We start from the raw sequence: 24,973 nt of genomic DNA on the forward strand, positions 1-24,973 counted from the left end.
TCTCACTAGAACTTACATCAAAAGTGCAAAAAGTTAGTCAGAAATATACATTTACACACAAACTGACCACCAAATCTTTTTTTTTAGCTCAACCATCAACAAAATGGAACAAACGGGATTGAGGGATATCAAAGGCAGCGAAGAATACATCTATGCTGCCTTCAAAATTTGATCAGAAACAGTACCTCCAGAGACAGGAAGTAAAGCAGAATTTGGATTTGAACGTACCTTGATGCCTTCCTGCTTTGGAATGCTGCCTCCGAAGGCAGCATTTTAGAGATTTTGGATGCAGCCTCAGTCACCAAAGTTATCAGCCACAGTGCACACCAGATCCCAAGCCGACCTCACACTGAGCCAGACGTACCTCCTCCTCTAGAAATTATTGAGGAACCCTCCATCTACCAAGTCAGAGAGGTGCTGGACTTGCAGCGACGGGGTCGCCGGCTGAGGTATCTCATGAAAGGATACGAGCCAGAAGAGAGCCGGTCACTGTGATTTTGCCAATAAGACACATTCCTAAATCAACATCTTCTGATGATCCTGGATTAACATTATTGTCCATAAATATAGACTTAACCCAATCCCTACCCCTAAACCTAATCCTACCCATACTTTATTCCTAAAATCAGTGGTAAATGATAGCTGATTGACAAGGGTGTAGAAGCACCTAACTCTGGTTGTAAGCCTAAAACAGATATTTTTTGAAAAGTTATATCTCAATTCTGACTGTTTGATTGGAATGTTGTTCCAGGATCAACAAGGATGTTGGTGAAATCACGCTCGCTGTCAGGAGCCACCCCTTGAGGAGGGGGTAGTGTTAGGGAGTCTCAGTCACCACTGTCACAGTCATCAGCCCCAGTGCACACCAGATCCCAATCACCTGTATAACCATGTAGCTTTCAAATAAGCCTGAAAGACTTGATTGAAGATGTATTTAATTAGCGTTGAATCTAAAATTTTGCCGTGCTCAGGCCCTCCAGGACTTGAGTTTGACACCCCTGCCCTAGTTGCTCCACTGCTCCCGTTCTCCACCACTCCATCGGATCACCTGCAAAAGGCAATATTATATTACCCTCAGCTAAAAACTTTCATTCAGTCAACATTACTGGTCTTTGTAATGGTTTCACACCTCACAGACTTCCCTTTTTAGATAATTTCCATCACAACAGCCCCATTCAGTCAAGCACTGAACAGATGAATAAAATTACTGCAGTATAGCACTGATTTTAAGAACAGAGCTGTTTGGTTAAAATGCATGGGTGTCCATTCTAAAGAGAATATCTCAACTTAAAGAATGTCAATTAACACTTATATCAAATTTTTTGTTCATTTAATTCATACAGCAAGTGCTCCACATATTCTGTGCTGGCAAAGGTTTTCAAGTTTTGCATTTACACAATATTCCAGTTTATGAACATTCCTGTCTCACTTAGTGCTACATTCTTTCATGGCCCACTGGGAAACATGAAACTTTCTCCTCAGACCTTCAAGAATGAAAGAATCAAAGCCTCAGGCAACTGCAACCCAGACTCACTGAACACAACATGTCCCAGCCTGTCAGAAAGCACATGCGGCATAACTACCCAGTGATGCAGCAGCAGTGACCTGCAGGATAAGCATACAGTATATTGTTATGTGTAAATCACAGGTGATTTACAGCACATTCTTCTGCCATAAATCCTTCATGAAGCCAAAGCACCATAGTGCCCCCAGATGGTAAACATTTTTTTTTAAAGTTTATTTATATAGCACATTTCATACACAATAAAACAAGGATTTTAAAACTTTGAAAATGTTTTTCAAAGTTTCTAAAATTAGGTTTAAATTGAATTGAAAACAGTTAAGAATAGAAAATGATTAGACATAAAATATAGTGAAATCAGTTTGCACAGTACTCATTCAATAAATGCACAGCTAAACAGATGAGTTTTGACTCTGCATTTAAATTTGACTAATGTTTTAGCACATCTGATCTCTTCTGGTAGCTGCTTCCAACTGCGGGCGGCATAATAACTAAAAGCGGATTCCCCTTATTTTGTGTGAAACCTTGGTATTTCAAACTGACTCGGTCCTAATGATCTGAGTGGTCTGTTAAGTTTATATTCAGTGAACATATCTGCTATGTATTTAGCTTCTAGGCCACTGAGTGATTTATAAACGAGTAAAAGTACTTTAAAATCAATCCTAAGTGTAACTTGAAGCCAGTGTAAGGACCTATGGACTAGTGTGATATGCTCAGATTTTCTGGTTCTAGTCAGAATTCTGGCAGCAGAGTTCTGGATAAGCTGCAGCTGTCTAATGGTCTTCTTGTGTAGGCCAGTGAGGAGACCATTACAATAATCCACCCTGCTGGTGATAAAGGCATGAACAAGTTACTTCAAATCTTGACCTTAAAAAAAACATCTAATTCTTGCAAAGTTTTTTCAATGATAATTTGCTTATTTAGTTACTGTCTGAAATGACTACTGAAACTAAGGTCTGTCTCCAGAATCACACCAAGATGTCTGACTTGATTTTTAGTTGTTTGACCCCTAGAGTCAAGGTATGAATTCACCTTGAAAACTTTATCTTTGTTTCCAAATACAATGACTTCAGTTTTTTTCTTGTTTAACTGAAGAACATTCTGGCACATCCAACTGTTAATTTCATCAATGCATTGGCAGACGGAGTCAATGTGGCTGTAGTCATTTGGTGATAAGGCTAGGTAAACCTGGGTATCATCTGCATAGCTGTGATAGGCAATTTGGTTCTTTCTCATTATTTGACTTAGTGGGAGCATATACAGGCTAAACGAGCGGTGCAAGAATTGAGCCTTGTGGGACTCCCCATCTCATGGATGTTCACTTAGACAGCAGCAAAAAGAGTTTGAGTGTCGTTTAAGTCAAGTCATGTATGCTTTATTGTCAATTCTTCAACACGTTCAGTACATACATACAGAGAATCGAAATTGCGTTACTCTCAGACCCCCGGTGCATACAGATAACATTAGAGACTAAAAATCTAGATCAAATATAAAATGTATATACAACTATACAATAAGGGAATATAAAAGAGACATAAAATAAAATTAAAAATAAAGTTAAATAAAGCAGCGCAAGGAAAATTGCAGATAGAGTGCAAATCAATGAAGTGAAAAACAGTGCAGATAAAGGATTTTTGGTTGCACTTTATTTTATAGTACGTGTACTAACATGTACTTATAGTGTACTTACAGTGTATTTATCTAAGAAAGTTCTGGTAATACAAGGTAACTACATGGGGTAGTGTTAAGTTTAGGGGTAGGTTCAGGGTTAGTACCTAGTTATTACATAGTAATATACTAATATACTGTAATTTCTATAATAAGTACATAGTATGTACATGAAGAACAGGACTGTAAAATAAAGTGCTACCGGATTTTATTGTATTAGTGCCTTCTATGTCACCTTTAAAGTGAAAATAATAATAATAAAAAGATATTATCAATTTATCCATGCCAATGCAGAGAACTGTATTGCCTCTTCTCTCTGTATAAGAGTAGCCAAGTAAGGAGGTGGGGTTTGTATTTCACATGATTTATTTCTTTATTTGTTATTAATACCATTAACGTATGGATGGAAACGGAAAAAGGAATTGAATGTGATTTTAATCCCTGAATAAGAGGGATTAGTATCAGAGTATACTGATTGAGCGCATTTAAACGGTCTAAACTATATTTGGTTCGGTGAGATACCATGATATACTACTTTACATAAATCTTTACATACTGCTTTACATAAATCTCAGTGTATGACTGTGTGTTTTCTGTGTTACCTGAAACCAGCTTTTAATTACATGTATTCTAATACTGTGTTCAGTTTTGGTTTATGTGTGATTTTTAAACATTTTGAGTAAGGAAGACACCCTTTCCCTTTAAAGGATATAAACATAAAAATATCCTAAAAATTGCACTACAATACCAAAGACTTGGGAATGATTAATTATTAAATTTATTCCGCGAAGGATGCATTACATTGATCAAAAGCAGCAATAAAGATTTTTACATTGTAACAAAAAGATTGTTTTAAAAAATGAAAATAATGGAAAAAATATCTAAATGTATCACACTTAGCACAAATACTTTAAGCAGCACAACCATTTTCAGCAATGACAAAAGTACCAAATCAACATATATGAATAATTTCTGAAGGATCGTGTTACTCTGAAGACTTGAGTAATTCATCACAGGAATAATATACCATTTTTAAAAAAGTTTCTTAAAATATCTCACAATATTACAGTTTTCACTCTATTTTTTAAACAAATAAATGCATTCTTCAGACTTCTTTCTGAAACAAAAATTCTTACCATCCCCAATCATTTCAACAATGGTGTGATTTATTGCTATTTTCCAATACACGAGTACTGCAATAATCTGATGTTATGTATTGCTTCTATTATAAATGTTATGCTTTTACCAAACATGAAAACAACACGTAAAAGTCTAGGAGATTTACTGATCTGGAAAATAAATCAAATACCATAGAAATTTATTAACAAACAAAATAACTACTTTCAATTATATATCTTTTTTTTTTCATTAAGTGAATTCAGATGCATTAATAATCCATTATCTATTTTGATGATGCCACCTGTTTTATCCTCACTTGGCCATGAAGATAGATGCACATGGATGGTAGCAGAGACCAGAACAAATCAGAATGGACCAGACAATTTTCTACAGTTCTCTCACAGAGAATGCAATTTGTGTATCAGACGGTTCCTTTCATCACCTTTAATCATTTTGATCTCCATTGTCAACCTCAGATTCAGATGGTAGGTTTATGCTTTGATTTAGCTTTCTTGGCATTATTTTGTAGCCCTGATGATGTTGGGCAGGGCTGCAGAGCCTGTGAGATATCGGTCCATGTCCAGCGATCCTCCTTCAATGCGTGCTCTTCAAGCATGAACTGACCCTGCTTGGTCCGAGTGAGATGCTTGATGTGAGCACAGGAGGACAGAGCTGTGGGGGTACAGGGGTGAAAATCAGAATATTATGTCAGGTAAATTAAATGTTAATGTTTGAAGGTAGTATTACAAGAAAGAAATATGTCCAGAGTGTTACCTTTTGCAAGATCATCAACCAAGCTTCTTACATAAAATCCACCTCCACACTCAACATCTGTAAATGCAAAAATGTAAGCAGTTTAGCATGACATAATGATTTTATGGGAAGGGAAAAAAAAACAGTTTTCTAACATAATGCACCCCAAAATTAAAATCTGTTGTAAATTTACTCACCAATCGCCATCCAAGATGTAGATAAGTTAGTTTTTTAATTGAAACAGGATTTGGAGAAATGTAGCATTACATCACTTGCTCACCAAAGAATCCTCTGCAGTGAATGGGTGCCGTCAGAATGAGAGTTTAAACAGCTGATGGAAGCATCACAATAATCCAAAAATGATTGACACTTCAATCCAGACACAACTCCAGTTCATCAATTAATTTCTTATGAAGTGAAAAGCAAAAACAAAACATTTCTAAACAAAAACATCAGTGGACTTTTAGGTGGGAGGACAACAAGGTATGAATGTTTCGACCAGAGGAAGCGGATTATGAGCACATATTTCGATTAGAAGCAAAGGTTTAAAACTAAAACAACTTTATGATGGGCTTGATGTATATGAGGCACTCAATGTTCATTGATGGACGGAGGTCTCTCATTCTGACGGCACCCATTCGTCCAGACGATCAATTGGTGACGAAATGATGCAATGCTACATTTCTCCAAATCTTTTCTGATGAAGAAACAAATTTATCTACATCTTGGATTACCTGAGGGTGAGTATATCTTTTTGGAATTTTTTTTTTGGGGGGGGTGAATTATTTCTTAAACTCTCTACATACAGAATTAATTCAATTGTCCAAGAAAACACATTTACCATTCGTTAATATTTCTCATATAATGTCTTTCCAAATTTAGCGTGTAAATGACAAACCTATGGTGAAATACGGCGGGCTGAAGTCCTGTAAAGAGAGACTGTACACTGTGACTGGACGTGCAGGTTTAGCCTCCACCTCTTGACCTTGCTTGAGCAGGACAGACATGCGCTGGCCATCCTTCTTCAGTGCTGAATATCTTTAAATGCAAACATCAGATTTTCTATGACGTCAAGAAACATAATTCATTTAGACGTCTATGAAGAGTGTATTGTGTAACAAGCAAAACAAATTGACTTACAGAGGTGGAACCTGCATAATTTCACCCGTGAATTGCTTCATCTTCTCCTCAAAAGCCTCTTTTGTTATGTGATCTTAGAAAAACAAGCAGTAATCTTTATACACTGACTTCTGTATAAATATCCATTCCTTCATCGCAAGCGCAGCCACAAAATCATGATTCTCACCATAACTCTTCTCTTCAACAACATTTCCTGTGACGTCAAGCGTATCAGTTGCTTTGCCTAACTCTCCAACAGCTCTGTATTTCTATAATGAAAAAAAACATAGAACAAATGTTACAGTAATAAAACCTCTGGATGACACTTACATTTACTTTTAGCAGACTCTTTTATCCAAATCGACTTAAAAATGAGGACAATAGATGAAAAACGTACAAAGACAGACAAACATGTTATGGCCCAGAAAATACTTACCTTTGATCCTGCAAGCATCGTGGTGAGCATCTTTGTTCCTTCACCAATTCCAACCACTGCAAAACATTAGGTTAATTAATATTTTTACATATTTTATATAATATAATATTCTTTCACATTTAGTTTTATTTATGGTATTAGATTCTACTCAAGGCAAGACACCACAGGCAAAACCATTTTTTTCATGCATTGTCATGGAAGCAAAATCCCATAACTGACATGATTTTTTTTTTTTCAAACTTGTTTGCATTTGTACATTTCAATTAGAAAATTATATTTAAACACTGTTTATTTTTCTCTCTCTCTCAAATCTAAATGTTTTTACAGAGGGGTTTGTTCATATCATTTGCACGATTAGAACATTTTATTATTCAAAACATGGTGACATTTGTGCACTAAAAAAAAAAAATATATGAGATGATCAGAAAATGTGTAATAATTTAATAAATTACTGTTTTTAAGTACTTCGATTAATCGACAAGGGAAGCAGTGTTATGATGGTTAAAATTTTTACCCTATTCATCTGTCTCTTGCCTTGTCTTATTATGTCATTGCTGGTAAGGCTTCACCAGTAGTCTTAGTGTACATTTTTGTTTGTATGATGTTTCACAATGGAAGAAGATACTGGATTACATTACCAAGTACACCAGAAGCATTGCTGTCCAGGGTGCCACCATGGCCAATTTTTAAAGGTTGCTTCTTCCTCTTGCGAGGATTGGGATTTGCAATTCCTGCCTCTGTGTAAGGATAAACTCGTTACACCATAAAACGTATTCTGATAATTACTTTACGAGTGATTATTTTGTTCCCCAATGCAAATGACTGACATCTACTGCTAAGAATGAATCTCAAGATGCCCTTAAAAGAACAGAATTTAAGAACGCACCTACCTTTTAAAAGCACCTTCTTCAGTGCGTTTAACACATCCGCGGAGGTGGGACCCTGTTTCTTATAAATGGCAAATATACCATTTAAAGACTGCAATTTGGATAGCGAACTGCTCTGTGCAGCCATGCTTGTTGCTATCGGCGCGAGATGATGACATCATTCGTATTGTTATGATACTCACCTTCAAAATGGCCCTAAAATCACCCTCAAAATGAAATTGCAACATTTTATATTGCCAGAGCAGATTCATTCCCTTTATTCCACCTAAAATCCAGCTGCATCACTAATCCAGCATATTCTTGTAAATCAGTCATGCCTCCAACATACACAAATGTTTTATTATCTCAGATATGTCACTTAATGGCAACTGTTTCATTCTCCGGGCTAAAGTTAGCAAATGCAGGTAGGATCAGTTTCCCATAACAAATCTGAACTAGGATATAACTTAAATCCGTAAACTGACTCTAGATCAGCTGTGGCGGACAACTTTTATATTACACTTTATCACAATATAATTTGCTGCTTTCTTATATAGTCTAAGCATGTTCGTCCTTTGTATTTTACTAAATCGTATAAAAGCAAATCTACCAGCATAAAAATATTATAAAGTGATAACATTATTAACGTCGGAGATTGTACCTTTAAAGTTCACAGTAAAATATGTCACCACATGATGGCGACATTTAACCGCTATACTGAAGAAGTATAGCGCTAGGGTAAACAAACAACGTGTCCGATGTTTATTATATATTCACATAGCTACCATATAATAAAGATTATAAATAACTAGTATTATTTAATTTCAGCCTAATATATTGAATAAGTAGGCTGTTATATCAATTAGACTACATTCTGTTAGTTATAGCCTACTAATAGATGGTTTATTTATTATTATAACAGTATTATTCTAATTCTGTTTTTAATGCATATTTAGAATGGCACATGTTAAATGGTACCAAGTGCGATCTTTTATAAACGTACACACATCAGACAACAGTGACTTTAATCTTCGAAAATAAAGGGTCTGAAAAGATAATATAAAAACGTAAAAAGCAACATCCAAACCTGTGAGAGTCATAAAAACAGTAGTTACTCTGAAAGCAGGAGTGTTAGTCAACATGTAAGTGCTTCAGCTGTAACTGTAGCCACACACCGTAGCAGTCAGTCTATCGTGCAGGACACGCCCATTGTGTAAGCCTCCGGTTCCCGTTATTTTGTCACGCTTTGTAGTGATCACTGATGCCGAGCGCCAGAGCTGCTCCGCTGCTCATGGACCTAAAGCTCGCACACTTTCTGCCTATCTGAAGCGGGGGAACTGTTTTTGGATTGAAACGCATATTGGCGACCGCCTTCATTTTATATAAGGAGGAAAACCCAGAGTTTTCATACTGCATCATGTCAACAAGAGGTAACCAGTTTTTATTTAGATTTAATTATGCATTTTCTAATGTCTTATTCATACGTAAGCCTACTCAAAAGAGGTCAGTCTATCTGACGTGTGTTTCATTCTGCTCTGAATGAAGCTACCTTTAAACTTGAGACGCGATGAGACTGTCAAGTCTCAACACCTGTCCAGAAACAGTTGTTTTTGCATATGTCAAATCTGACAATTAAAGTAATGCCACATGCATTATCATAGTAGCCTACTTAACTATACAAATGTAGTAGCCTATTACAAACACTAATTTGCGTTTTTCAGCTTCTGATGTTTAGGCTATTCAAATTGAATTTTGACTTGTTTGTTTATATTATTGTATCATTGATGCATTAACCCAATTTGTGTGTAGAGAAAAAAAAAACCTTTGAGAGTTTTGGCTAAAGGTGTCCCGATTCCTTTTTGACTTTGCGTAATAAATATCTGTTTATTCAGTGATTCCTGACATGGTCTGGTTCCAAACTTCCTATTAAACAAAAAATATATTTATTGTAGACCTATATTCTCTACAGACTTTTTAAAAATGACCTGAAGAAAACTGAAGGTTTAAATAAAGCAATTACCTCCTTTTCTCTTCAAGGAAAGACATAGAGAAAAAACGAAGCCTGTTACTTGACTAGTGTATTATTTGCATTCTGTTCTTCTCACTGTTGGATGCTCTTCTTTTCATATTAGCGTCTATCGTGTATATGCCCACGGAATTTTTCTACTTATTATTCTTGCTTTGACAGTTCCAGTGGTTTCTGGACTTCAATTACATACTCACCGCAACCACTGCAGATGATTTGTGTTGCTGAGTCTATTTAAAGAAGTAGGCTACTGCTACCATGAGCCACAGGCATAAGCCTCGACCATGCTATAATTACAGCATGAGCTCAAAAACGTATGTGTCTAAGAAATTATTCTTGAGAAGTGTTGCAGTGTTATTGATTTAGCTTTTGTGATTTCTAAGTCTGAGACTTTGCTTTTTTTTATTTCGGCTAGAGAGGCTTGGGTTAATGAATGCCAGTATTACAGAGTTTATGTATTTATACATAATAATACATATTCATATTATATTATATAGTTGTTCTCATGGTGTTTTTCTTCAAATGGTTTTGAATTTAATCTAAATGACAAAGACTGCAGCTTAAAGTGAAGTAGATGCAGAATAGTTCTGTATATAAGTCTGGAGGTTTTTGGTCATAAAATTCGTAGAATCAGACATTTTGGCTGGACGTGTGTTTAACTTCGGTCTTGAGTTTGCACATTTTTGTGAAGTCCTATTCACAGCGCTGTCTACTTCCAAGTCCAAGTCCATGTATTTCTTGCCATGTCCCTATGACCCCTAGTAGCCCGGAGTAATAGAATTCAATTTAAACTTTGCACTTAAGTTTAGCAAGCCATTTCCCACTTGTCCAGTCATTTCATTTCAATTGTTGAGGTCACTGGAGGGCAATTATAACACCAGACTCATCTGTAAGACTGTGGAACAAGTTTGACAAAGCAAAAACAATTCTTCAAAATCCAAGTTGGGATAAATAGAGCAAGCTGTCACACAGGAGGTTTTCAAAAATGACAGGATCTATATCAGTAGCCTGAGTAAATATATGGTTTGTGATAAAACTATTTAATGGCAGGATCTATTTGACCATCTCAGAATATAAGTGCAACTGCTATTGGGACACAAAAGGGTTAATGTGTGCTAAATCAGCCATATCTTTTTTCCTGGGCAATAATAATGGGAATATTTAATGAATTTATTGTAGCCATGACTTAAAGGCATTTAATAATTACTAACTGTTAGATTTTCTTGACATTATTCTATAATATCCTCCCAATTTTTTACTCATCTCTTCATGGTGCATTCCCTCTTTTTCTCTGTATCTCCATTTCTTGGACCCAAGATCATTGTCGGCCCCTGGGGAAGCCCGGTTAAAGCTGTCAGCTGAAATCACTGTGAGAATCTGAAAAGTAAACCGTCTCTAACAACATCCAGCGAGTAGGAACCTCTCCAGACTTGCTTTTCTTTGGGCTTTAATCAGAGCAGTGATACCACTGTTTTCTTTTCCAACAGCCCTCACAAATATTCTCCAGGAAAGACGACATTGTGACAGCTCTGTCACTTTCACCTTCACAAATTGGCAGTTTTTGAGAAAAAAACAAACTGATGATGGTTCAGTGTTTTTCTTAAAGGCATAGGTCAGCCAAAAATTCTGATTCTGTTGTCATTTACTCACCCTCAGTATTAATTTAATGTATTAAAACACAAGAAAATAGTTCTAAATTACTAAATGACAACTTCTTACGAGACTGATTAGACTGAGGATTGTAAACGAGGTGTGCTCTACTTATCACTGTCCCAATTCAGGTCATCCATGCCCCTGTAAGATATGTCTCTTATCATTGCTTTAAGTGGTTGTCAGACTCTGAGACTTGTCTCTTGATGGGGGTGACCAGGATGGAGGCCAGAGCGCTTGGAGGTTTGCTGCAATAGAACCTACTCTGTTTGACATGGCTTTGCTTCAGAGACACGGAAACACAGTCACTTTACTTCAGCAGAATGACACATCATAATTCCTGCTGTCCAGATTAATGCTACGCTTGCTTTGTATCTGCTTAATCACTTGGGTTCAGTCAGAGTTGTGTTTGCTGGATAAATAGTTTGAATCATTCCTGCACAGTCAGTTAAGCTAAATTACAGGATCCGGCAAAGAATTATCCTAGAATATACTGAATTTGTGGTGTAAGGTAATAGCACTGTTTTATGAAGCTCTGATTAAAAGGGTCTATTAAGAGGCAGTTATGATTAAGTTATTTATATTTTGAAAACATATTGTAACATCTATTTTTGCTCTGCCAACAAAAAGCTGAAAATAGTCCAAACAAAATAAAAGCAGGATCAACCGTTAACACTTTCATGACCAACTCACAGGTATAGTGGCGTTTCGTTCCTGAATGAATCACTATTTTTAATGAATCATTTGTGTGAGTGATTTAGTAGTCTTACTCCCATATTACATCTGTACCGATTGACAGCTGTAACAGATGTGACTCTCAAAACGTCCTGTTAACGCAACATCTAGTATTCCAAGACGCAACTTTATGAACGAGTTAAAGATGAAAATCCTTTTGTTTTTTCACTTGCTTTGAATATTGAACCTGTAACCTTATTAACACTGAATGAAGTAAATCAAGTAAAAGGTAATTTTCCAATGATGTAAGTTACCAAAAATCCTTAAATCAATGTAGAAACAACATAAAGACAGTATATTCTAATAGCAGCTTTTTTATAACTGAAGGCCAGTATGATACCAATACTTCTGATGTGTCTAGGTGTGTTATCCGCCTTACATTTACCCATTGAATAACCTTTCAACATTACAGTATAATTGAGAGCTATCAGATGTATTATTTATTAGACTACTTTAATATACAGAATTTTCTTAAATTCCTTAAAGCTATGAAAATGATTGATTTCCTCTTTTTTTTTTTCTTTTGTTCTGTGTTTAACAGGCATCACAACAGCTTAGTTATTAGGTTATTTGGCTGCTGTCACTTTAAGAGTTCCCGCTGCTGAACATGATGCAGATCTGACACACATCATATTTTCTCACGTCTTTACATTTTCTGACCTACTTTACTTCAGGTCTGAAATGTTCTGTAATGAGCTGTAGAGATACTAGAATCGGAAATATCACCGATACCACAACAAATTCTGCCATCGGCATCGGCGAATACATGAACCCATATACCGATCCGATACCATTTTCTTAAACAAGACCTAGTTATGACCGCTAGCTTTGCTTAACCACTGCAAGGGAAGTGGAGCATGCTTGCTGATTGCTGGGGTTTCAGCCTCATGAACACCAAAGGGCTTTAGTTGTTGTTCAAGGCTTAATTAAGCTTGATCCCACCCGGAAGCTGCCCCTCTGCCTCTCTCTGTCCCCAAGCCGCCCTCAGCAAGCCGAATCCAGACCCACTACATTCCTATAACTAGGATGTCACCTCTCTTTGGATGAGCTGGTCAAGTGGAGAGGGGGAAGGGATGATGGAGGAACCAGTGGCCTTGAACTTGTGGTATTAGGTTATGTCACTAACACAAACTCTTTGAACCTTTGTATAACATTTTACTCTTTCTTTCTATGCCCCCATTCTACTTCTGAGGGTTGGTGAGGTGCACATTGTTTTGGTGTTTCATGGAGATCCTGTATGAAGTCACATCAGTGGATCGGCTCCCCCTGACACAATGGCAGGAGCTGGGCTGGAGCCAGAGGAATGAGAGTTAGAAACATTTCCAAGTTCAGTGGGTTTTGTTTTAGACATGTTTTGCACCACCCTTTGCTTATAAGATAACCTCAGTTTGAATTAGTCCAGACCTCATTTAAAAGTGGAGACAAACATCTCAATGTACTCTACCCCCCAAAAAAACACTAGTAGTTTTATAAATAATTCTATGAGGTAAGGCAGCACAAAATATTTAGAAATTTAGGAGGTCATACAGGGAAACTGTTACATATTTCCCATTCCATTTCATTCTGTTTCAGATACACACAAATGATACACATATATCATGGCCCAACCAATGAGACACCCAAAATGCTTAAACACACTTTAATATTTATTATTTTTAATACAAAAAATACAAATTACAATACAAATTGTTATGCAAAACTAGCATTATTTGAGAATGATCCAGTAAACATCGTGTTCTTGAGTGAAAAGAGAACATCTGACCTTTTTAACAGGAGCTTAAATTAATAAAAACCTTTGGTCTTTTGGCCTCCTCTATATATGTATAGGGCCTCCAATATGTACTATCTCTCTCTCTCTCTCTTTCTCTCTCTCTCTCACACACACACACACACACACACACACACACACATACACATATATATATATATATATATATATATATATATATATATATATATATATACTGTATATACCTTGCAGGTGTGTAAGCACCAGATGGAGGCCATCATTCTGATTCCAGCTGACCACACACTCCTGAGCTCTGTATTCTCTGTGGGCTGCTGATTCTGTGCTTCTGCACTAAAAAAATCACCATCCTGACGAATGCTTCATCTGTACTGAGCTCTGGAGCCACTCGAGAGTCTACAAAGTAAATGCTTAGCCTCAATTGGGAATACCTTGCATTTGACAAAATGTTTTAGGCCATGTTCTCCTGATGCCTGGTTCATGTCAAAGCCAGTTTGCTTTCCTTAGTTTATCTCACTTTGTGGACAGCAGTCCAGTTACAGACTGGCTGCTGATATTACTGGCTACCAGCCAACTTTTGTCCCAATTATTTCCTGTGTTATTGTAGAAGATGTGGCTAAAAGTAAACCTAGAGATCCCTGTCAAAACAAAGGATCATTATGCTCTACACTGTAGTAAAAAAAAAAAAAAATCTAAATCCCAAAATCCACAGTGCATTTGATACCGTGTCTTCTTGATTCTTATAGTGACTATAATTTTTATAGTGACTATAAATATAGAAAAACCAACATTTTTTAACAGAATGTGTTATAAACTCAGTATTAAAGCAAAATAATTCAATATAAAGTCAAAGTGAGAGTGTGATTCTGCCCCTTTGGCCACAGTTTAAATTGCACAATCATCCAACTTATTGCATTTTCAAACCCTCTGTTTTTACATACTTTATTACATCAGAATGCGGCTCAATCTCCTTTCCCTTCTTTTTAGTATAGGGGAGTTTTTGTTTAGTTTTTTGCTCTTTTTTTATCTTCAGGGGAAAAAATGTCATTTTGCTAAATTCCATCCCCTTTGGTTACTGTTGCAAACTGAAACAAGCTTTAAATATTAACTAGAGATTTGCGTGTGGCTATTATTCAGTAAAATAAAGTCATAAAAAGTTTTGTATACTCTTCTTACATGGGACACTGCAAAGCATTTTTTCTGTGGGGGTTCTTTCTTTTTAATAAGACAATTTTTAATTACACACTAAAATATTTTAAATCCACAGTCTGCCAACCATTATCAAGGCAAATGCTAGAGTCAACTAAAAGAAGAAATGGCTCATTTAAAAGAAATAACTGATAATTCAAGCCATATTTTCAAATAAGAAAACTGTCTACGAAACAATTTTGACAGTTAATTGCGGTGTGGAACTATGACAGTTATGCTTTCTGATTTGGCTTAGAGAGGCTGCCCTACTTTGATTAATGTTGTTTCAGTACATCACAGTAAAATTCCTGTAGTCCCGATTGATCCACTTATGAATACTGATGGGAGCCACTTAGCATAAACTGAAGACAGAATCCAATTAAAATGGAAAGATCTTGCAGTCCTATGAGCCTTACTTTGAGAGCAATATTTGCTGTTTTCCTTGCAGGGTGGACTTGTCTTGTTGGTCATCCACAAGGTCACGGCAGTATAAGGGGCTTAATTGCTGCATCCAAAAAGACCACCTGCAGTAAGAGCAGAAGCAATCACATTAATTACTTCTCAGCAGGGCACAGTTGCATTAATAATAGCTATCCAGACAGTGGCTTGGGAGCAGCAGATGTAGGATCGGACATTACTGAAACAGTAGCATCCGTTTTGTTCCCCAGGACAGTGACCTGTGCGTTTCTAACACTGTGTTGGGCTCTCATGTTTACCCAGCATTTTGTAAACCCACGGGATATAGAAACTGACCTTGTGATACCACAACTGCTGCTAGGGGAATCTCTCAAAGCCAAAATGTAGATATATGGAGCATTTGTCAAGGCGTTTTAGCTTGCTTGCAGTTTCTGAATGTATTATTTTAAAGCCCCCCTCCAGCTCAGAGAATGACCAGGCCTGCCTGAATGATACACACTGACATGACACTGTCTGGGCTTTTTTACAAGGGGCTATTTTTTTAAGGGGTCTTTTTTTTATTTTAGGTTTCATGACATTTTCACTCTTTTTGATTCTTCATCCATCTTTTATTTAAGATGATGAAACCATAAACCCTTTTGCTATTTAAACTTACCTTTGGAAATGAATGTGATGAAAGCAGTACAAAATTAGATTTTTTTATTATGTTTTTTCACTTGTATTTAATTTTACTAAATAAAAAGAGAGAATATATAGATTAATGCAAGCTTGCTTAATAAAAGTATTATTATTATTTTAATCATACTTATTCCAAAGATTTAAATGCAGCGTATAGCAGTTTCCAAAAAAAATAAATACATTTTAAAAAATTAAGTAGCATGACTGTTTTTAACACTGATAATAATGTATTTTTTCTTGAGCACCAATTCAGTACTAGATTGATTTCTAAAGGATCATATTATACTGAAAACTGGCTTCTGAAAATTCAGCTTTGCCATCACAAGCATGAATTCTATTTTAAAATATATTTAATATCTGAGTTACAGTATGCTTACATTAGTGAAAGGGGAGCATGATGAGGAATGAATAGTGCTGTGCATGCGACAAGGCCATCGCCAATGGCTACCTGACATCACTTTAGATCTGCTGCTAACATGCAATCTCTTTGTGTGATTAGACCCTGAAAGAGCTCTCTCTTCCCTGTCACACTCTTCTTACAGTAGATCCAGTCACTGCACATGAGATTTTGTGGTCACTTATTTGATAAACTCTGCTTTTTGCAGCGACATACTAAATGTTGCGTCAGCAAATCGATTTTGAGTTATGAACCCACTCAAAGCTTTTAATGCTTCAATGTTAAGATGTGTTTCAGATGCAATTAAAGATGCTTTTATACAGTATCCCCCTCCAAACTGGGCATGAAGCAAAAAAAGTGGCAGGCAATAAAAGCTGTCTTTTCATAAATGTTGGCCTAACCAGTTGCAACAAGCAAATATGGAAGACAATGTAAGTGCCATTTAAGAATAAAATGAAGAAATATTTGTAATTAAAAAAAATAAAAGATAAATAAATTCACTTTTCAAAGTGACAAATAAATATACTTTAAGTAATAAGTAATAAGTATTATTTTTAAATGACATTTTTTAACTCTGTTGACATTTGGCAAATGGTTTAAGGAAAGCAGTTTGCAAACTTATCAATAAAAGTAAGTGGCCAGTGCTTTAAAAGTCTTAGGAGCGCCGTCAACAGTGAAATCTCACTATTAATCCTCCTCCACATGCTGTAACATTCAGCATCAGATATGTTCAGATTGGCTGTGTTGTAGAGCACATGCAGTTCCTGTTGCTTGTGGTATCACACCTGGTCAAGATACAGTGTTAGATTTGTTTTTGTCTTGCTTGCTTGCACCTTGATCTCTCCAGAGACTTTGGTGATTTGCTCTGGTACTCGTGGGTTTGTAATGGGACTCTCTTAAGGGCTGTTAAGGTTTGATTCTGAGGTTGGCTGAAGATTTGAAGGTTGTCCGCACAAATAAACACCCCCACGATGTCTCTGAGCAACCTCTGATACCGTAGGCTGTTTGCACAGTAGACCATAATCGCCAGGAATATAACTCGAACCAGCCTCACGTAAAATACAGCGGAAGAAAATAAATCTCTGGAAAGGATTACGACATTGTGAAAGAATTTCCCCAACGTTTCCTCTTCAAGTGAGCACTGACGGAGCTGTTGAAGACTAAAAACAGGAGGTTTTGTTGTTACAGTATTCTCCCAAGTGTAACCATTTAGCGCAAAGTTGATAAGGCTCTCTCTTTCTTCCTCTTTCTCATAGTCTCTCTCTGTGGGTGTTTTTATATTTTGAACCCTGGAACAGATGTGGCACATGTCTACTTTGCGGTGTTGCAGGGCAATTCACGGTGAGCCAGTTTAATCAGCCAATGGGTGGAGCCGAATATACCGCTTCACCTTCATTGCTCCTGGAGAGCATGCATCTGTTTGCAAGCCTGTGTGTGAGAAATAAAGCAGGGATGTGGTCATTTAATCCTCACAGTGTGAAGAAACATCCCGTTCCATGTCAAACAGTAAATGTCCAAAGCATCTTGTTCTACATTTCTCAACAAAGATGAATATGCCTGTGAGGTTTTAATAGCTAAAGGAATTCTTTTGGAGCGAAATTCCTTTAGGGATGTTGAATTAGTCCATTCAAGTCCATTCAAAGGATTTTGAGTTTTCGACTTCATTTGTAATATTTGAAGCACAGAGATATTTGAATATTTTTCTAATTTGGATCACATAAATAAGGAGGTGACAAATTTATAAGAAGACAAGTGGTTTATTATTGTCATCTAAATGCTAAGTTTATGACACTTCTTACCTTGAGAACTGCACTGTTAGCACGTGTATGCCATTCCTATGGTGTGCATGCTTATACTTCATACTGTGAAGTGGATCTTGAGCTGGTAATTGCCATGGTGTGCAGTGGACTGTGTTTGATTGGATTAGATTTGCTGTATTTTTGGCCCTGGGTTTTGTGTGTAACAAGTTATTATCTTGCACTTTTCAGAAGTGCCGCTAGGGGGAGCAACGCTTAACAGAATTTCACTTGCTGTTAGTTATATACATTTTCAATTACTGAGCTGGGTCTTCAGCCATTCGTACACTAAGGACCCCTTGGTGGATATAGAAATAGAGCAATAATCCCATGTTTAATATTGTACAAAACATCCTAAAATTACTTGCATATAGTATAAGGTAAGATTCCCACCTTGTTGTTTCTCTCAATCATAGATGGCACAACATTTCATCTCAACACATTCACTGAACTGCTATGTTCTTCTTGTTTTGTAATTTTATTTGAATATCAATATTTTAGTTAGTCAAAACATTTTTGAGATAAATTGTATTAATTAATTTAAAGTCTCTGGAAAATAGTGATCTGTGACATTTTATTAATTTACATATTCAAGTATTTTGTGTCTATTTGTCTATGAGATGTTATTTGTGGACATAATGATGGCTTTTTAAAAGTACAAAATATTGTTTTTATTTTGAAGTTAAATTAAAAATACTGGGGGGGGATGCTGTATGATTTACTTTATTCAGAAACAATTATTCAGAAATTGCTAGTAGATTTCACAAATAATTATAAATAAGACAAGCAACACATATTTAAACATGAAAAAGTATATATATATATATATATATATATATATATATATATATATATATATATATATATATATATATATATATATATACTTTTTTAAATGTACAGCATCCATTTTTTTTTTTTTTTCCTTTTTCTGTGATTGTAAAAATTGTATTAATACAATTTTATTTCAGATTAATCTCTTTTTCTGGGATTCTGCTTTGTTATTCAATTTTTCACATACTTCAACAGAATAGCTAATTAAGAATTTTATATTAATTATTCTTTACACTCTTACCACAGGTTGGGATTTTTTCTTTTTTACTAAATTACTAAATGTTTTAATGTATTACCCTTAGTAGCGTATTGGCTAATGCAACCTAAATCTAAAAATGTTACCATTTAAAAATAAACACTTATTCTTCTTAAGGGTGGCATCTATCTTCTCCTACCATATTAATGAATTTCCATACTTTGTAACGTTTACATTGCACGGCCATTAAAATAGTCATATATGGTGATACACTTGTGCATGATTTTGATGACTAAACTTGAATCAAAATGGAGAGAGACTGAAATCTTAATGCATTGTGAATGGTTGTTATATAATGTCAGCGTTCCTCATCATGATGCAGCTTACATTGCCTGCATTCATCTATGAAGTGATTCACTCTTGCCATGAGAAATTCTATATGCCACACGGAGAAATGTTATGTAATAAGACGTGGGCCCGGATGGCGATGAAAGGGAGTATTGTTTGATGTTTTGGAGGAAGGTTATTAAACCATGCATGGTTGGTTTAATAACCTTTCTCCAAAGGGAGCCGGAGTGGATCCAGCACTAGTATGTCCCATCATTAGCTTTGCCAGTCCATGAATAACACATGCATATCCTTTCCTCAGCAACTTGATTGACCATGTGTAAGAATGTCAAGATGGATGGAAGGCCCGGTAGCATTATAGATTCAGCTTCCGAGTGTGTGGACAAGCCCCTGAGCACTTCTCTGTGCAGATTAGCTGCTTGATAGTGTTGACCTTGCCTGAATCACAACTTATGTGTAATAAGCCATAAGGTGGATTTAGATGTGTTACATCACACAAGAGTGACTGAACATGATAGGCCTAGATGTGTGCAGCAGTGGCTTCATATACCATCAGATTATCCAGAATACTTTTGTCTACTTTTCCTGTCCAACTATTGTCAGTATGCTTGATGACTACCTTTCTTCTTTATTCTTGTCTATCCTACGTAATGTTGCAGTTTTTCAGGGTAATTAGAATATGTTGGACAGTAGATGGTGCTTTTTGGATTTGTTAACTAAATCAGTCATTCTAAGAGAGCTGTTATTAATATTTTCTGCATTATAACTAGGGCACAGTGGGTATGTCAAGATCCCAGTGAGTGCCTTTTTCTTTTAAACACATACACACACACGCACGCACACATACACACACACACACACACACACACACACACACACACACACACATATATATAGAAAGAGAGAGAGAGAGATTTTATATGTAATTTTTATATATAATTCTATATGCAGTTTATGTTGTAATAATGTTTATAAATGTTATTAATGAAAGTTCTAAGGTGTTCCAGATTCACCTATTGCCCAGATTTGTCACATGGCTGTGTATTGGTTTAACCTTCATGTTGGGGACTGTGAAGGGTGTGACAGAGGTAATGGATACTCTGTGGTGTTGTTGAGCACAGCCAGAGACTGAATGACAACACTGTGATATGTCAGCAGGACTTAATCTGCGCCTCTGCTCTGTCATGTGAGGTATTTCAAGCATTTAAGCGTTTGTAACACGAAGGGATTCATATACTCAAATGATGGAAATTTAATTTAGCTGGTTTAAATGGTGCACCGTTAATATTTTGGGTTCTAATAGGCTTCACAATAGATTTCAGTTAAGTGCTTTAAATTGTTTTGTCTATGTGCTTTGAGCCATCACTCAAAACATGAGAGTATCTTTATCCTAAAATAGACTGTGTGCAGCTTAATAGTGTCTTGTAGTATTAAAAGAATGTGTGTGTGTGTGCGTGTGTTTGTAAGTGTGTGTGTGTGTGTGTGTGTGTGTGTGTGTGTGTGGTTGGGTCTAGACATTTCTACATCTGCCACAGAACTTTCTGTGAGATAATCATTGCTTATTGCTGCCAGTCTCAAAGAAATTACACACTGCACTGTTAGAGTGCCCCACAACAAACTTTACAGATAGTTTCTGTGCTCATGTGTCTATGTAAGTGTGCTCCAGCACAGCTGAAAAATGCTTTTTGTCCCACAGAAGGTTGACTATAGTCATCTCCCTGAGTATAAAGTGGTGATTATGCATACATGACTCCCCCATAAGCCCCTCTGGAAGGAGACATAGGTGGTCTGGGCACTTTGTCATACTCTGTCATTAACAGTCATTTTATATTAAATTGTCTCCTTGCTCACATAACCTCCGCCTGGATCTTATATGGCACTGGTGAGATGTATGTATCTGTAATGTCATAGTCATTATCTTAATGCACAAAGACACACACAGGTGAGGAGATGAAAAGCCCTAAGTGAAAAACGAACTGTCACAGAAATGGGAATGAAGGAACGTATCACATGAAGACTTAATACACTGTAACACTCAGGATGTCTGGTTGTGTTTCCTCTGGGTCTACGATTAGCAGTCAGAGTAATGTATCTTCTCATCCAGATTGATGATTTATGTAACTGCTGTGAAATCATCCTAGTGTGAGATTCATATATCTAGTTCAGTCATGAAACACTAGATGGCACAGGCTGATAGGTCCTTTACATGCAATCTGCTGTCAATCACATTGATTATACATTGCATGAGCTAATTGGCCTCTGCTGGAAGATGGACGAATTTTCATTCTAAAGAGAAGTAACCCTTTAACTTTGTCTTAGCATGTTACAGTATGTGTCTGTGACTTGAAAAAACAGTAGCTGTTCATGTGAATATGAATGACTCTTAATATTTATTCATGTTAATGTGCATATATGAATGGTACTTTTAATATATTTAATAATATACCCTCTAGTATAGCATGCTTATCATTGAAAGCATTCGATTGGAAAAAGTTTGTATAGTGCAATATGAGCCATCAATATTTTGCCCTGCATCTCTTGAAGACATAGAATTCATACAATTGTGCAAATCTGCTTAAATAAAATGTTGTCAACCATTAGGTAATATATAAATTACCTTATAGCAAACAAATACTAAAACACATATTTGGTGTAATACTCCCCAAACACACCTGTAATTTTCATCCTGTTCTTATTTCTTTAAAATATCAACTTTTATATTTCGTAGAAGAAAAATTATGACAGAATTGTAATTCTCTGATGTGTTGTGTGTCTGAGAGAGAGATAGCATTAATAAAATTAGTCTATTGAACAACCAAGTATCACACACTTTCTGCTGATGTGATCGTTTGAATAAATGACCATTGTAAAGACCTCAGTGAAAATGTCGATTTTTATATATGTAACAGCTATCAGATCTCTGACAGTGACTGTGGAGATACCCTTCTATGTCCTTGCACAGTAGTTGCTGTACACCTAAACTTGTATGTGAGTGATATTAGCTACTCAGTACGTATGGGACATGGAAGCAGGGTTTATGATTCTAAAAGTACCACAGACAAAGTCCCCTAGAGCAGATTTGATAACGTGCCAGTTTAAATGCGGATGCTTGTACGGCGCGGTTTTACAAACTCTGATAGAAGCGCTTTTTGTTAGAGAGGATCTTTATTTTAATCTGAAATGTCAATTTAATCGAGCCGATGCATTATTGTATATGTTTTATTTCCTAGTATGTCCATTATAAGGACGTTGATGCCTTGTGTTGTATTACAAATAAACTGAGTAAAAGCCAGTCACATGATTTGATTTAAAAACGATTTAAACTGCAATATATTATACGGCTGCAATACCCTTCAATGTAAAATTTAATATATAATCTTCTAGAAGATGCATCCAATCACAGAGCATTAAGCCAGGATCCATCTGTTTTTGATATCGTATTGTATCAGATCATAAAATCATGACTTCCATGCAGGTGCTCTTTTTTCCATTCCACTGAAGAAGATAATCACTAAAAATACATTGGACCGTAATCTGCTTAAGTAAACCAGGAAAGAGCTCTCAGCAGGGGCTCAGCGCTGCTTCACCAACAACACAAATAAACCCCTGTGATCTGGACGTTTAATCTAGTACCTGGGGTTGAGCTGTAACACAACTCACTATTGTATGACCGGGCGATTTTTATGTTTGTCTTGTATGGTATCTCTAGTGGTTAGAGGGTCTCACCATGCCTAACTTACCCAATCTTAACAGCTTTGGCAAACTGTGTGGCTCCAGCCGCAGCGACGACTCAGTGGTGCTGGACCGGGTAAAGCGCAAGAACTCAGTACGGAGAATGTCCATTATCGAAGATGGGAACGTGGCTGAGGTGCTCTACCTTATTCCCAAACAGTCCATGATGGAGCAGCTGCCTTTCTTGAACCCTAATGAGTATGCCATCCTGGAGAAAATGGCACCCCCTGACATGGGACCCGGTAAGGGAGGATAAAGAGTAGGAGAGATGCTAGACTCATGCTAGACACTTATTTGCAATCATAGAACATATTCCCATTATGTGACTGCCTGTGTTGTTGTACAGTTGTGTAGAATTTATTTATTTTTTAAGTGAAAAAGGGTTAAAGCAAAAATAAAATAAAAAATAATTTAAGTAGTTATACTTTTTGTAAAAGTATTTTTAAGAGAGCAACTCAAATTATTTTATTAATGTTTTTTTCTTGTTAACCCCACTGTTTCTTAGGCATAAACTACAATACTTTGTAATATTTTATTTTACTTTATTTTATTTTATTTTATTATTTCATTTAAGTATTTTGCAATTAGTACAATAAAATTTTGGTATGCACATAATTTTATTTTTAGTAAAATTATTTGTTTTACATTTTTTTAGAAAATAATAATAATAATTTTATAATTTTATTTTTAGTAAAATTATTTGTTTTACATATTTTTTTAGAAAATAATAATAATAATAATTATTAGTTTAAATATTTGAGTAATTTCTAAAATGAGCCAAAAATATTTTTATTGAATGGATATTTTAGATTTTACCAGAGCAGCAGTTACGAGTCATAGTGACTAAGTGGTGTTTGTAGAGGGGCAGAACTATTTCGGATAGCACTGAGCCAAAAATGTAACATATTGCAAAATAATTGAGGAGATAAACAGAGATGCTGGTATTTGTGTTTATAAGGCAGTGGGATGTGAGGCTAATCTGAAGTCTGAGATGGATCATAGCACTATCCCGCTGGCAGGATTATGGCTGAAATGGTAGAGACATTCCTGACAAATCTTCCCATTAGTCTGCAAAGGTCTCTTTTTTTTTTACAATCACTCTAATCCTTATACCCTTTAAAATGCCATATACTGGTATTGTAAATGTTTCATAATTTACTGTAGCTTTCAGCAGATTTGTCATTGCATCCTGGAGTAACATACTGACATATTTATTTATACAGTTTTAGGACATAACTTGTGTCTTAGTACGCATTTTCTATTTGTGTGTAATTTAATCCGCAATACTTTTGTTAAAACTACACTCTGCTTTTGTTTTTGCAACAGTTATTTCCTAGAACATATACAAATCCATTCGTACTGTAAGCTTGCATAATTCAGTGATTTCCAGATGCAGATGACCTGTGTGGTCTTTCTGGATGTTATTCAGTTTATGGAAATATATGGATTATCTATGGAAATATCTGCTGTATATTTTGAGAACTGATGAAATTAGAGATTGGACAGCGGTTTCTCGTCTGTATAGACGTGCATGGATGTGTAAGCATGACTATTAATGGTTGACATTTGTGCTCAGGGAAACATACAGTAATTATGTGCATACAATAGTAATTATGACTCCACTCAACCAATCAATCATTTATAGCCAAGGCAAGTCTGGATTCCCTTCAGGAAGTGGAAATCAGAGATACCCTGAAGCCAAAGGTGTCATAGTGTTATTCCTCTGTTCCACATGTGCTGCTTTTA

At 36.0% G+C, this 24,973-nt stretch overlaps 2 protein-coding genes across 41 annotated transcripts in view; one reads left to right on the forward strand and one right to left on the reverse strand.

The window, feature by feature from the left end:
* Positions 1-4,335: 4,335 nt before the first annotated feature.
* Positions 4,336-7,940, reverse strand: LOC113111565 (probable tRNA pseudouridine synthase 1). Of its 2 annotated transcripts, XM_026276393.1 has the most exons (8): positions 7,508-7,921; positions 7,256-7,354; positions 6,618-6,673; positions 6,369-6,450; positions 6,203-6,275; positions 5,961-6,100; positions 5,084-5,140; positions 4,336-4,981 (listed from the first exon to the last, which is right to left on the reverse strand). In XM_026276393.1, the coding sequence occupies exons 1-8, from the start codon at positions 7,629-7,631 to the stop codon at positions 4,788-4,790; spliced, it is 825 nt and encodes a 274-aa protein (XP_026132178.1). In that variant the 5' UTR covers positions 7,632-7,921; the 3' UTR covers positions 4,336-4,787. The 2 variants fall into 2 exon arrangements, with proteins under 2 accessions (XP_026132178.1, XP_026132179.1); XM_026276394.1 differs by lacking the exon at positions 7,256-7,354 and having other exon boundaries at positions 7,508-7,940.
* A 757-nt stretch (positions 7,941-8,697) lies between these two features.
* Positions 8,698-24,973, forward strand: part of ablim1b (actin binding LIM protein 1b) — a 64,096-nt gene continuing 47,820 nt past the window's right edge. For 35 of the 39 annotated variants that reach the window (XM_026276413.1, XM_026276402.1, XM_026276423.1 and 32 more), the window contains exon 1: positions 23,223-23,469. In XM_026276413.1, the coding sequence (XP_026132198.1) occupies positions 23,223-23,469 (247 nt within the window). Of the gene's footprint in view, positions 8,914-23,207; positions 23,470-24,973 lie in introns of those variants that run through there. The other 4 variants (XM_026276395.1, XM_026276437.1, XM_026276438.1 and 1 more) reach the window with 2 other exon arrangements.

Source organism: Carassius auratus, chromosome 12 (genome assembly GCF_003368295.1).
Source record: "Carassius auratus strain Wakin chromosome 12, ASM336829v1, whole genome shotgun sequence".
In the NCBI taxonomy this organism is placed as follows: domain Eukaryota; kingdom Metazoa; phylum Chordata; class Actinopteri; order Cypriniformes; family Cyprinidae; genus Carassius; species Carassius auratus.

Coding starts and splice junctions, on each gene's coding strand:
- LOC113111565 (XM_026276393.1), bottom strand. CDS start 7,631: ATGGCTGCACAGAGCAGTTCGCTATCCAAATTGCAGTCTTTAAATGGT. Junction 6,451..6,617: donor CGATGCTTGCAGGATCAAAG/GTAAGTATTTTC, acceptor TTTTCATTATAG/AAATACAGAGCTGTTGGAGA. Junction 5,141..5,960: donor CCCGCCGTATTTCACCATAG/GTTTGTCATTTA, acceptor TTGCATTTACAG/ATGTTGAGTGTGGAGGTGGA.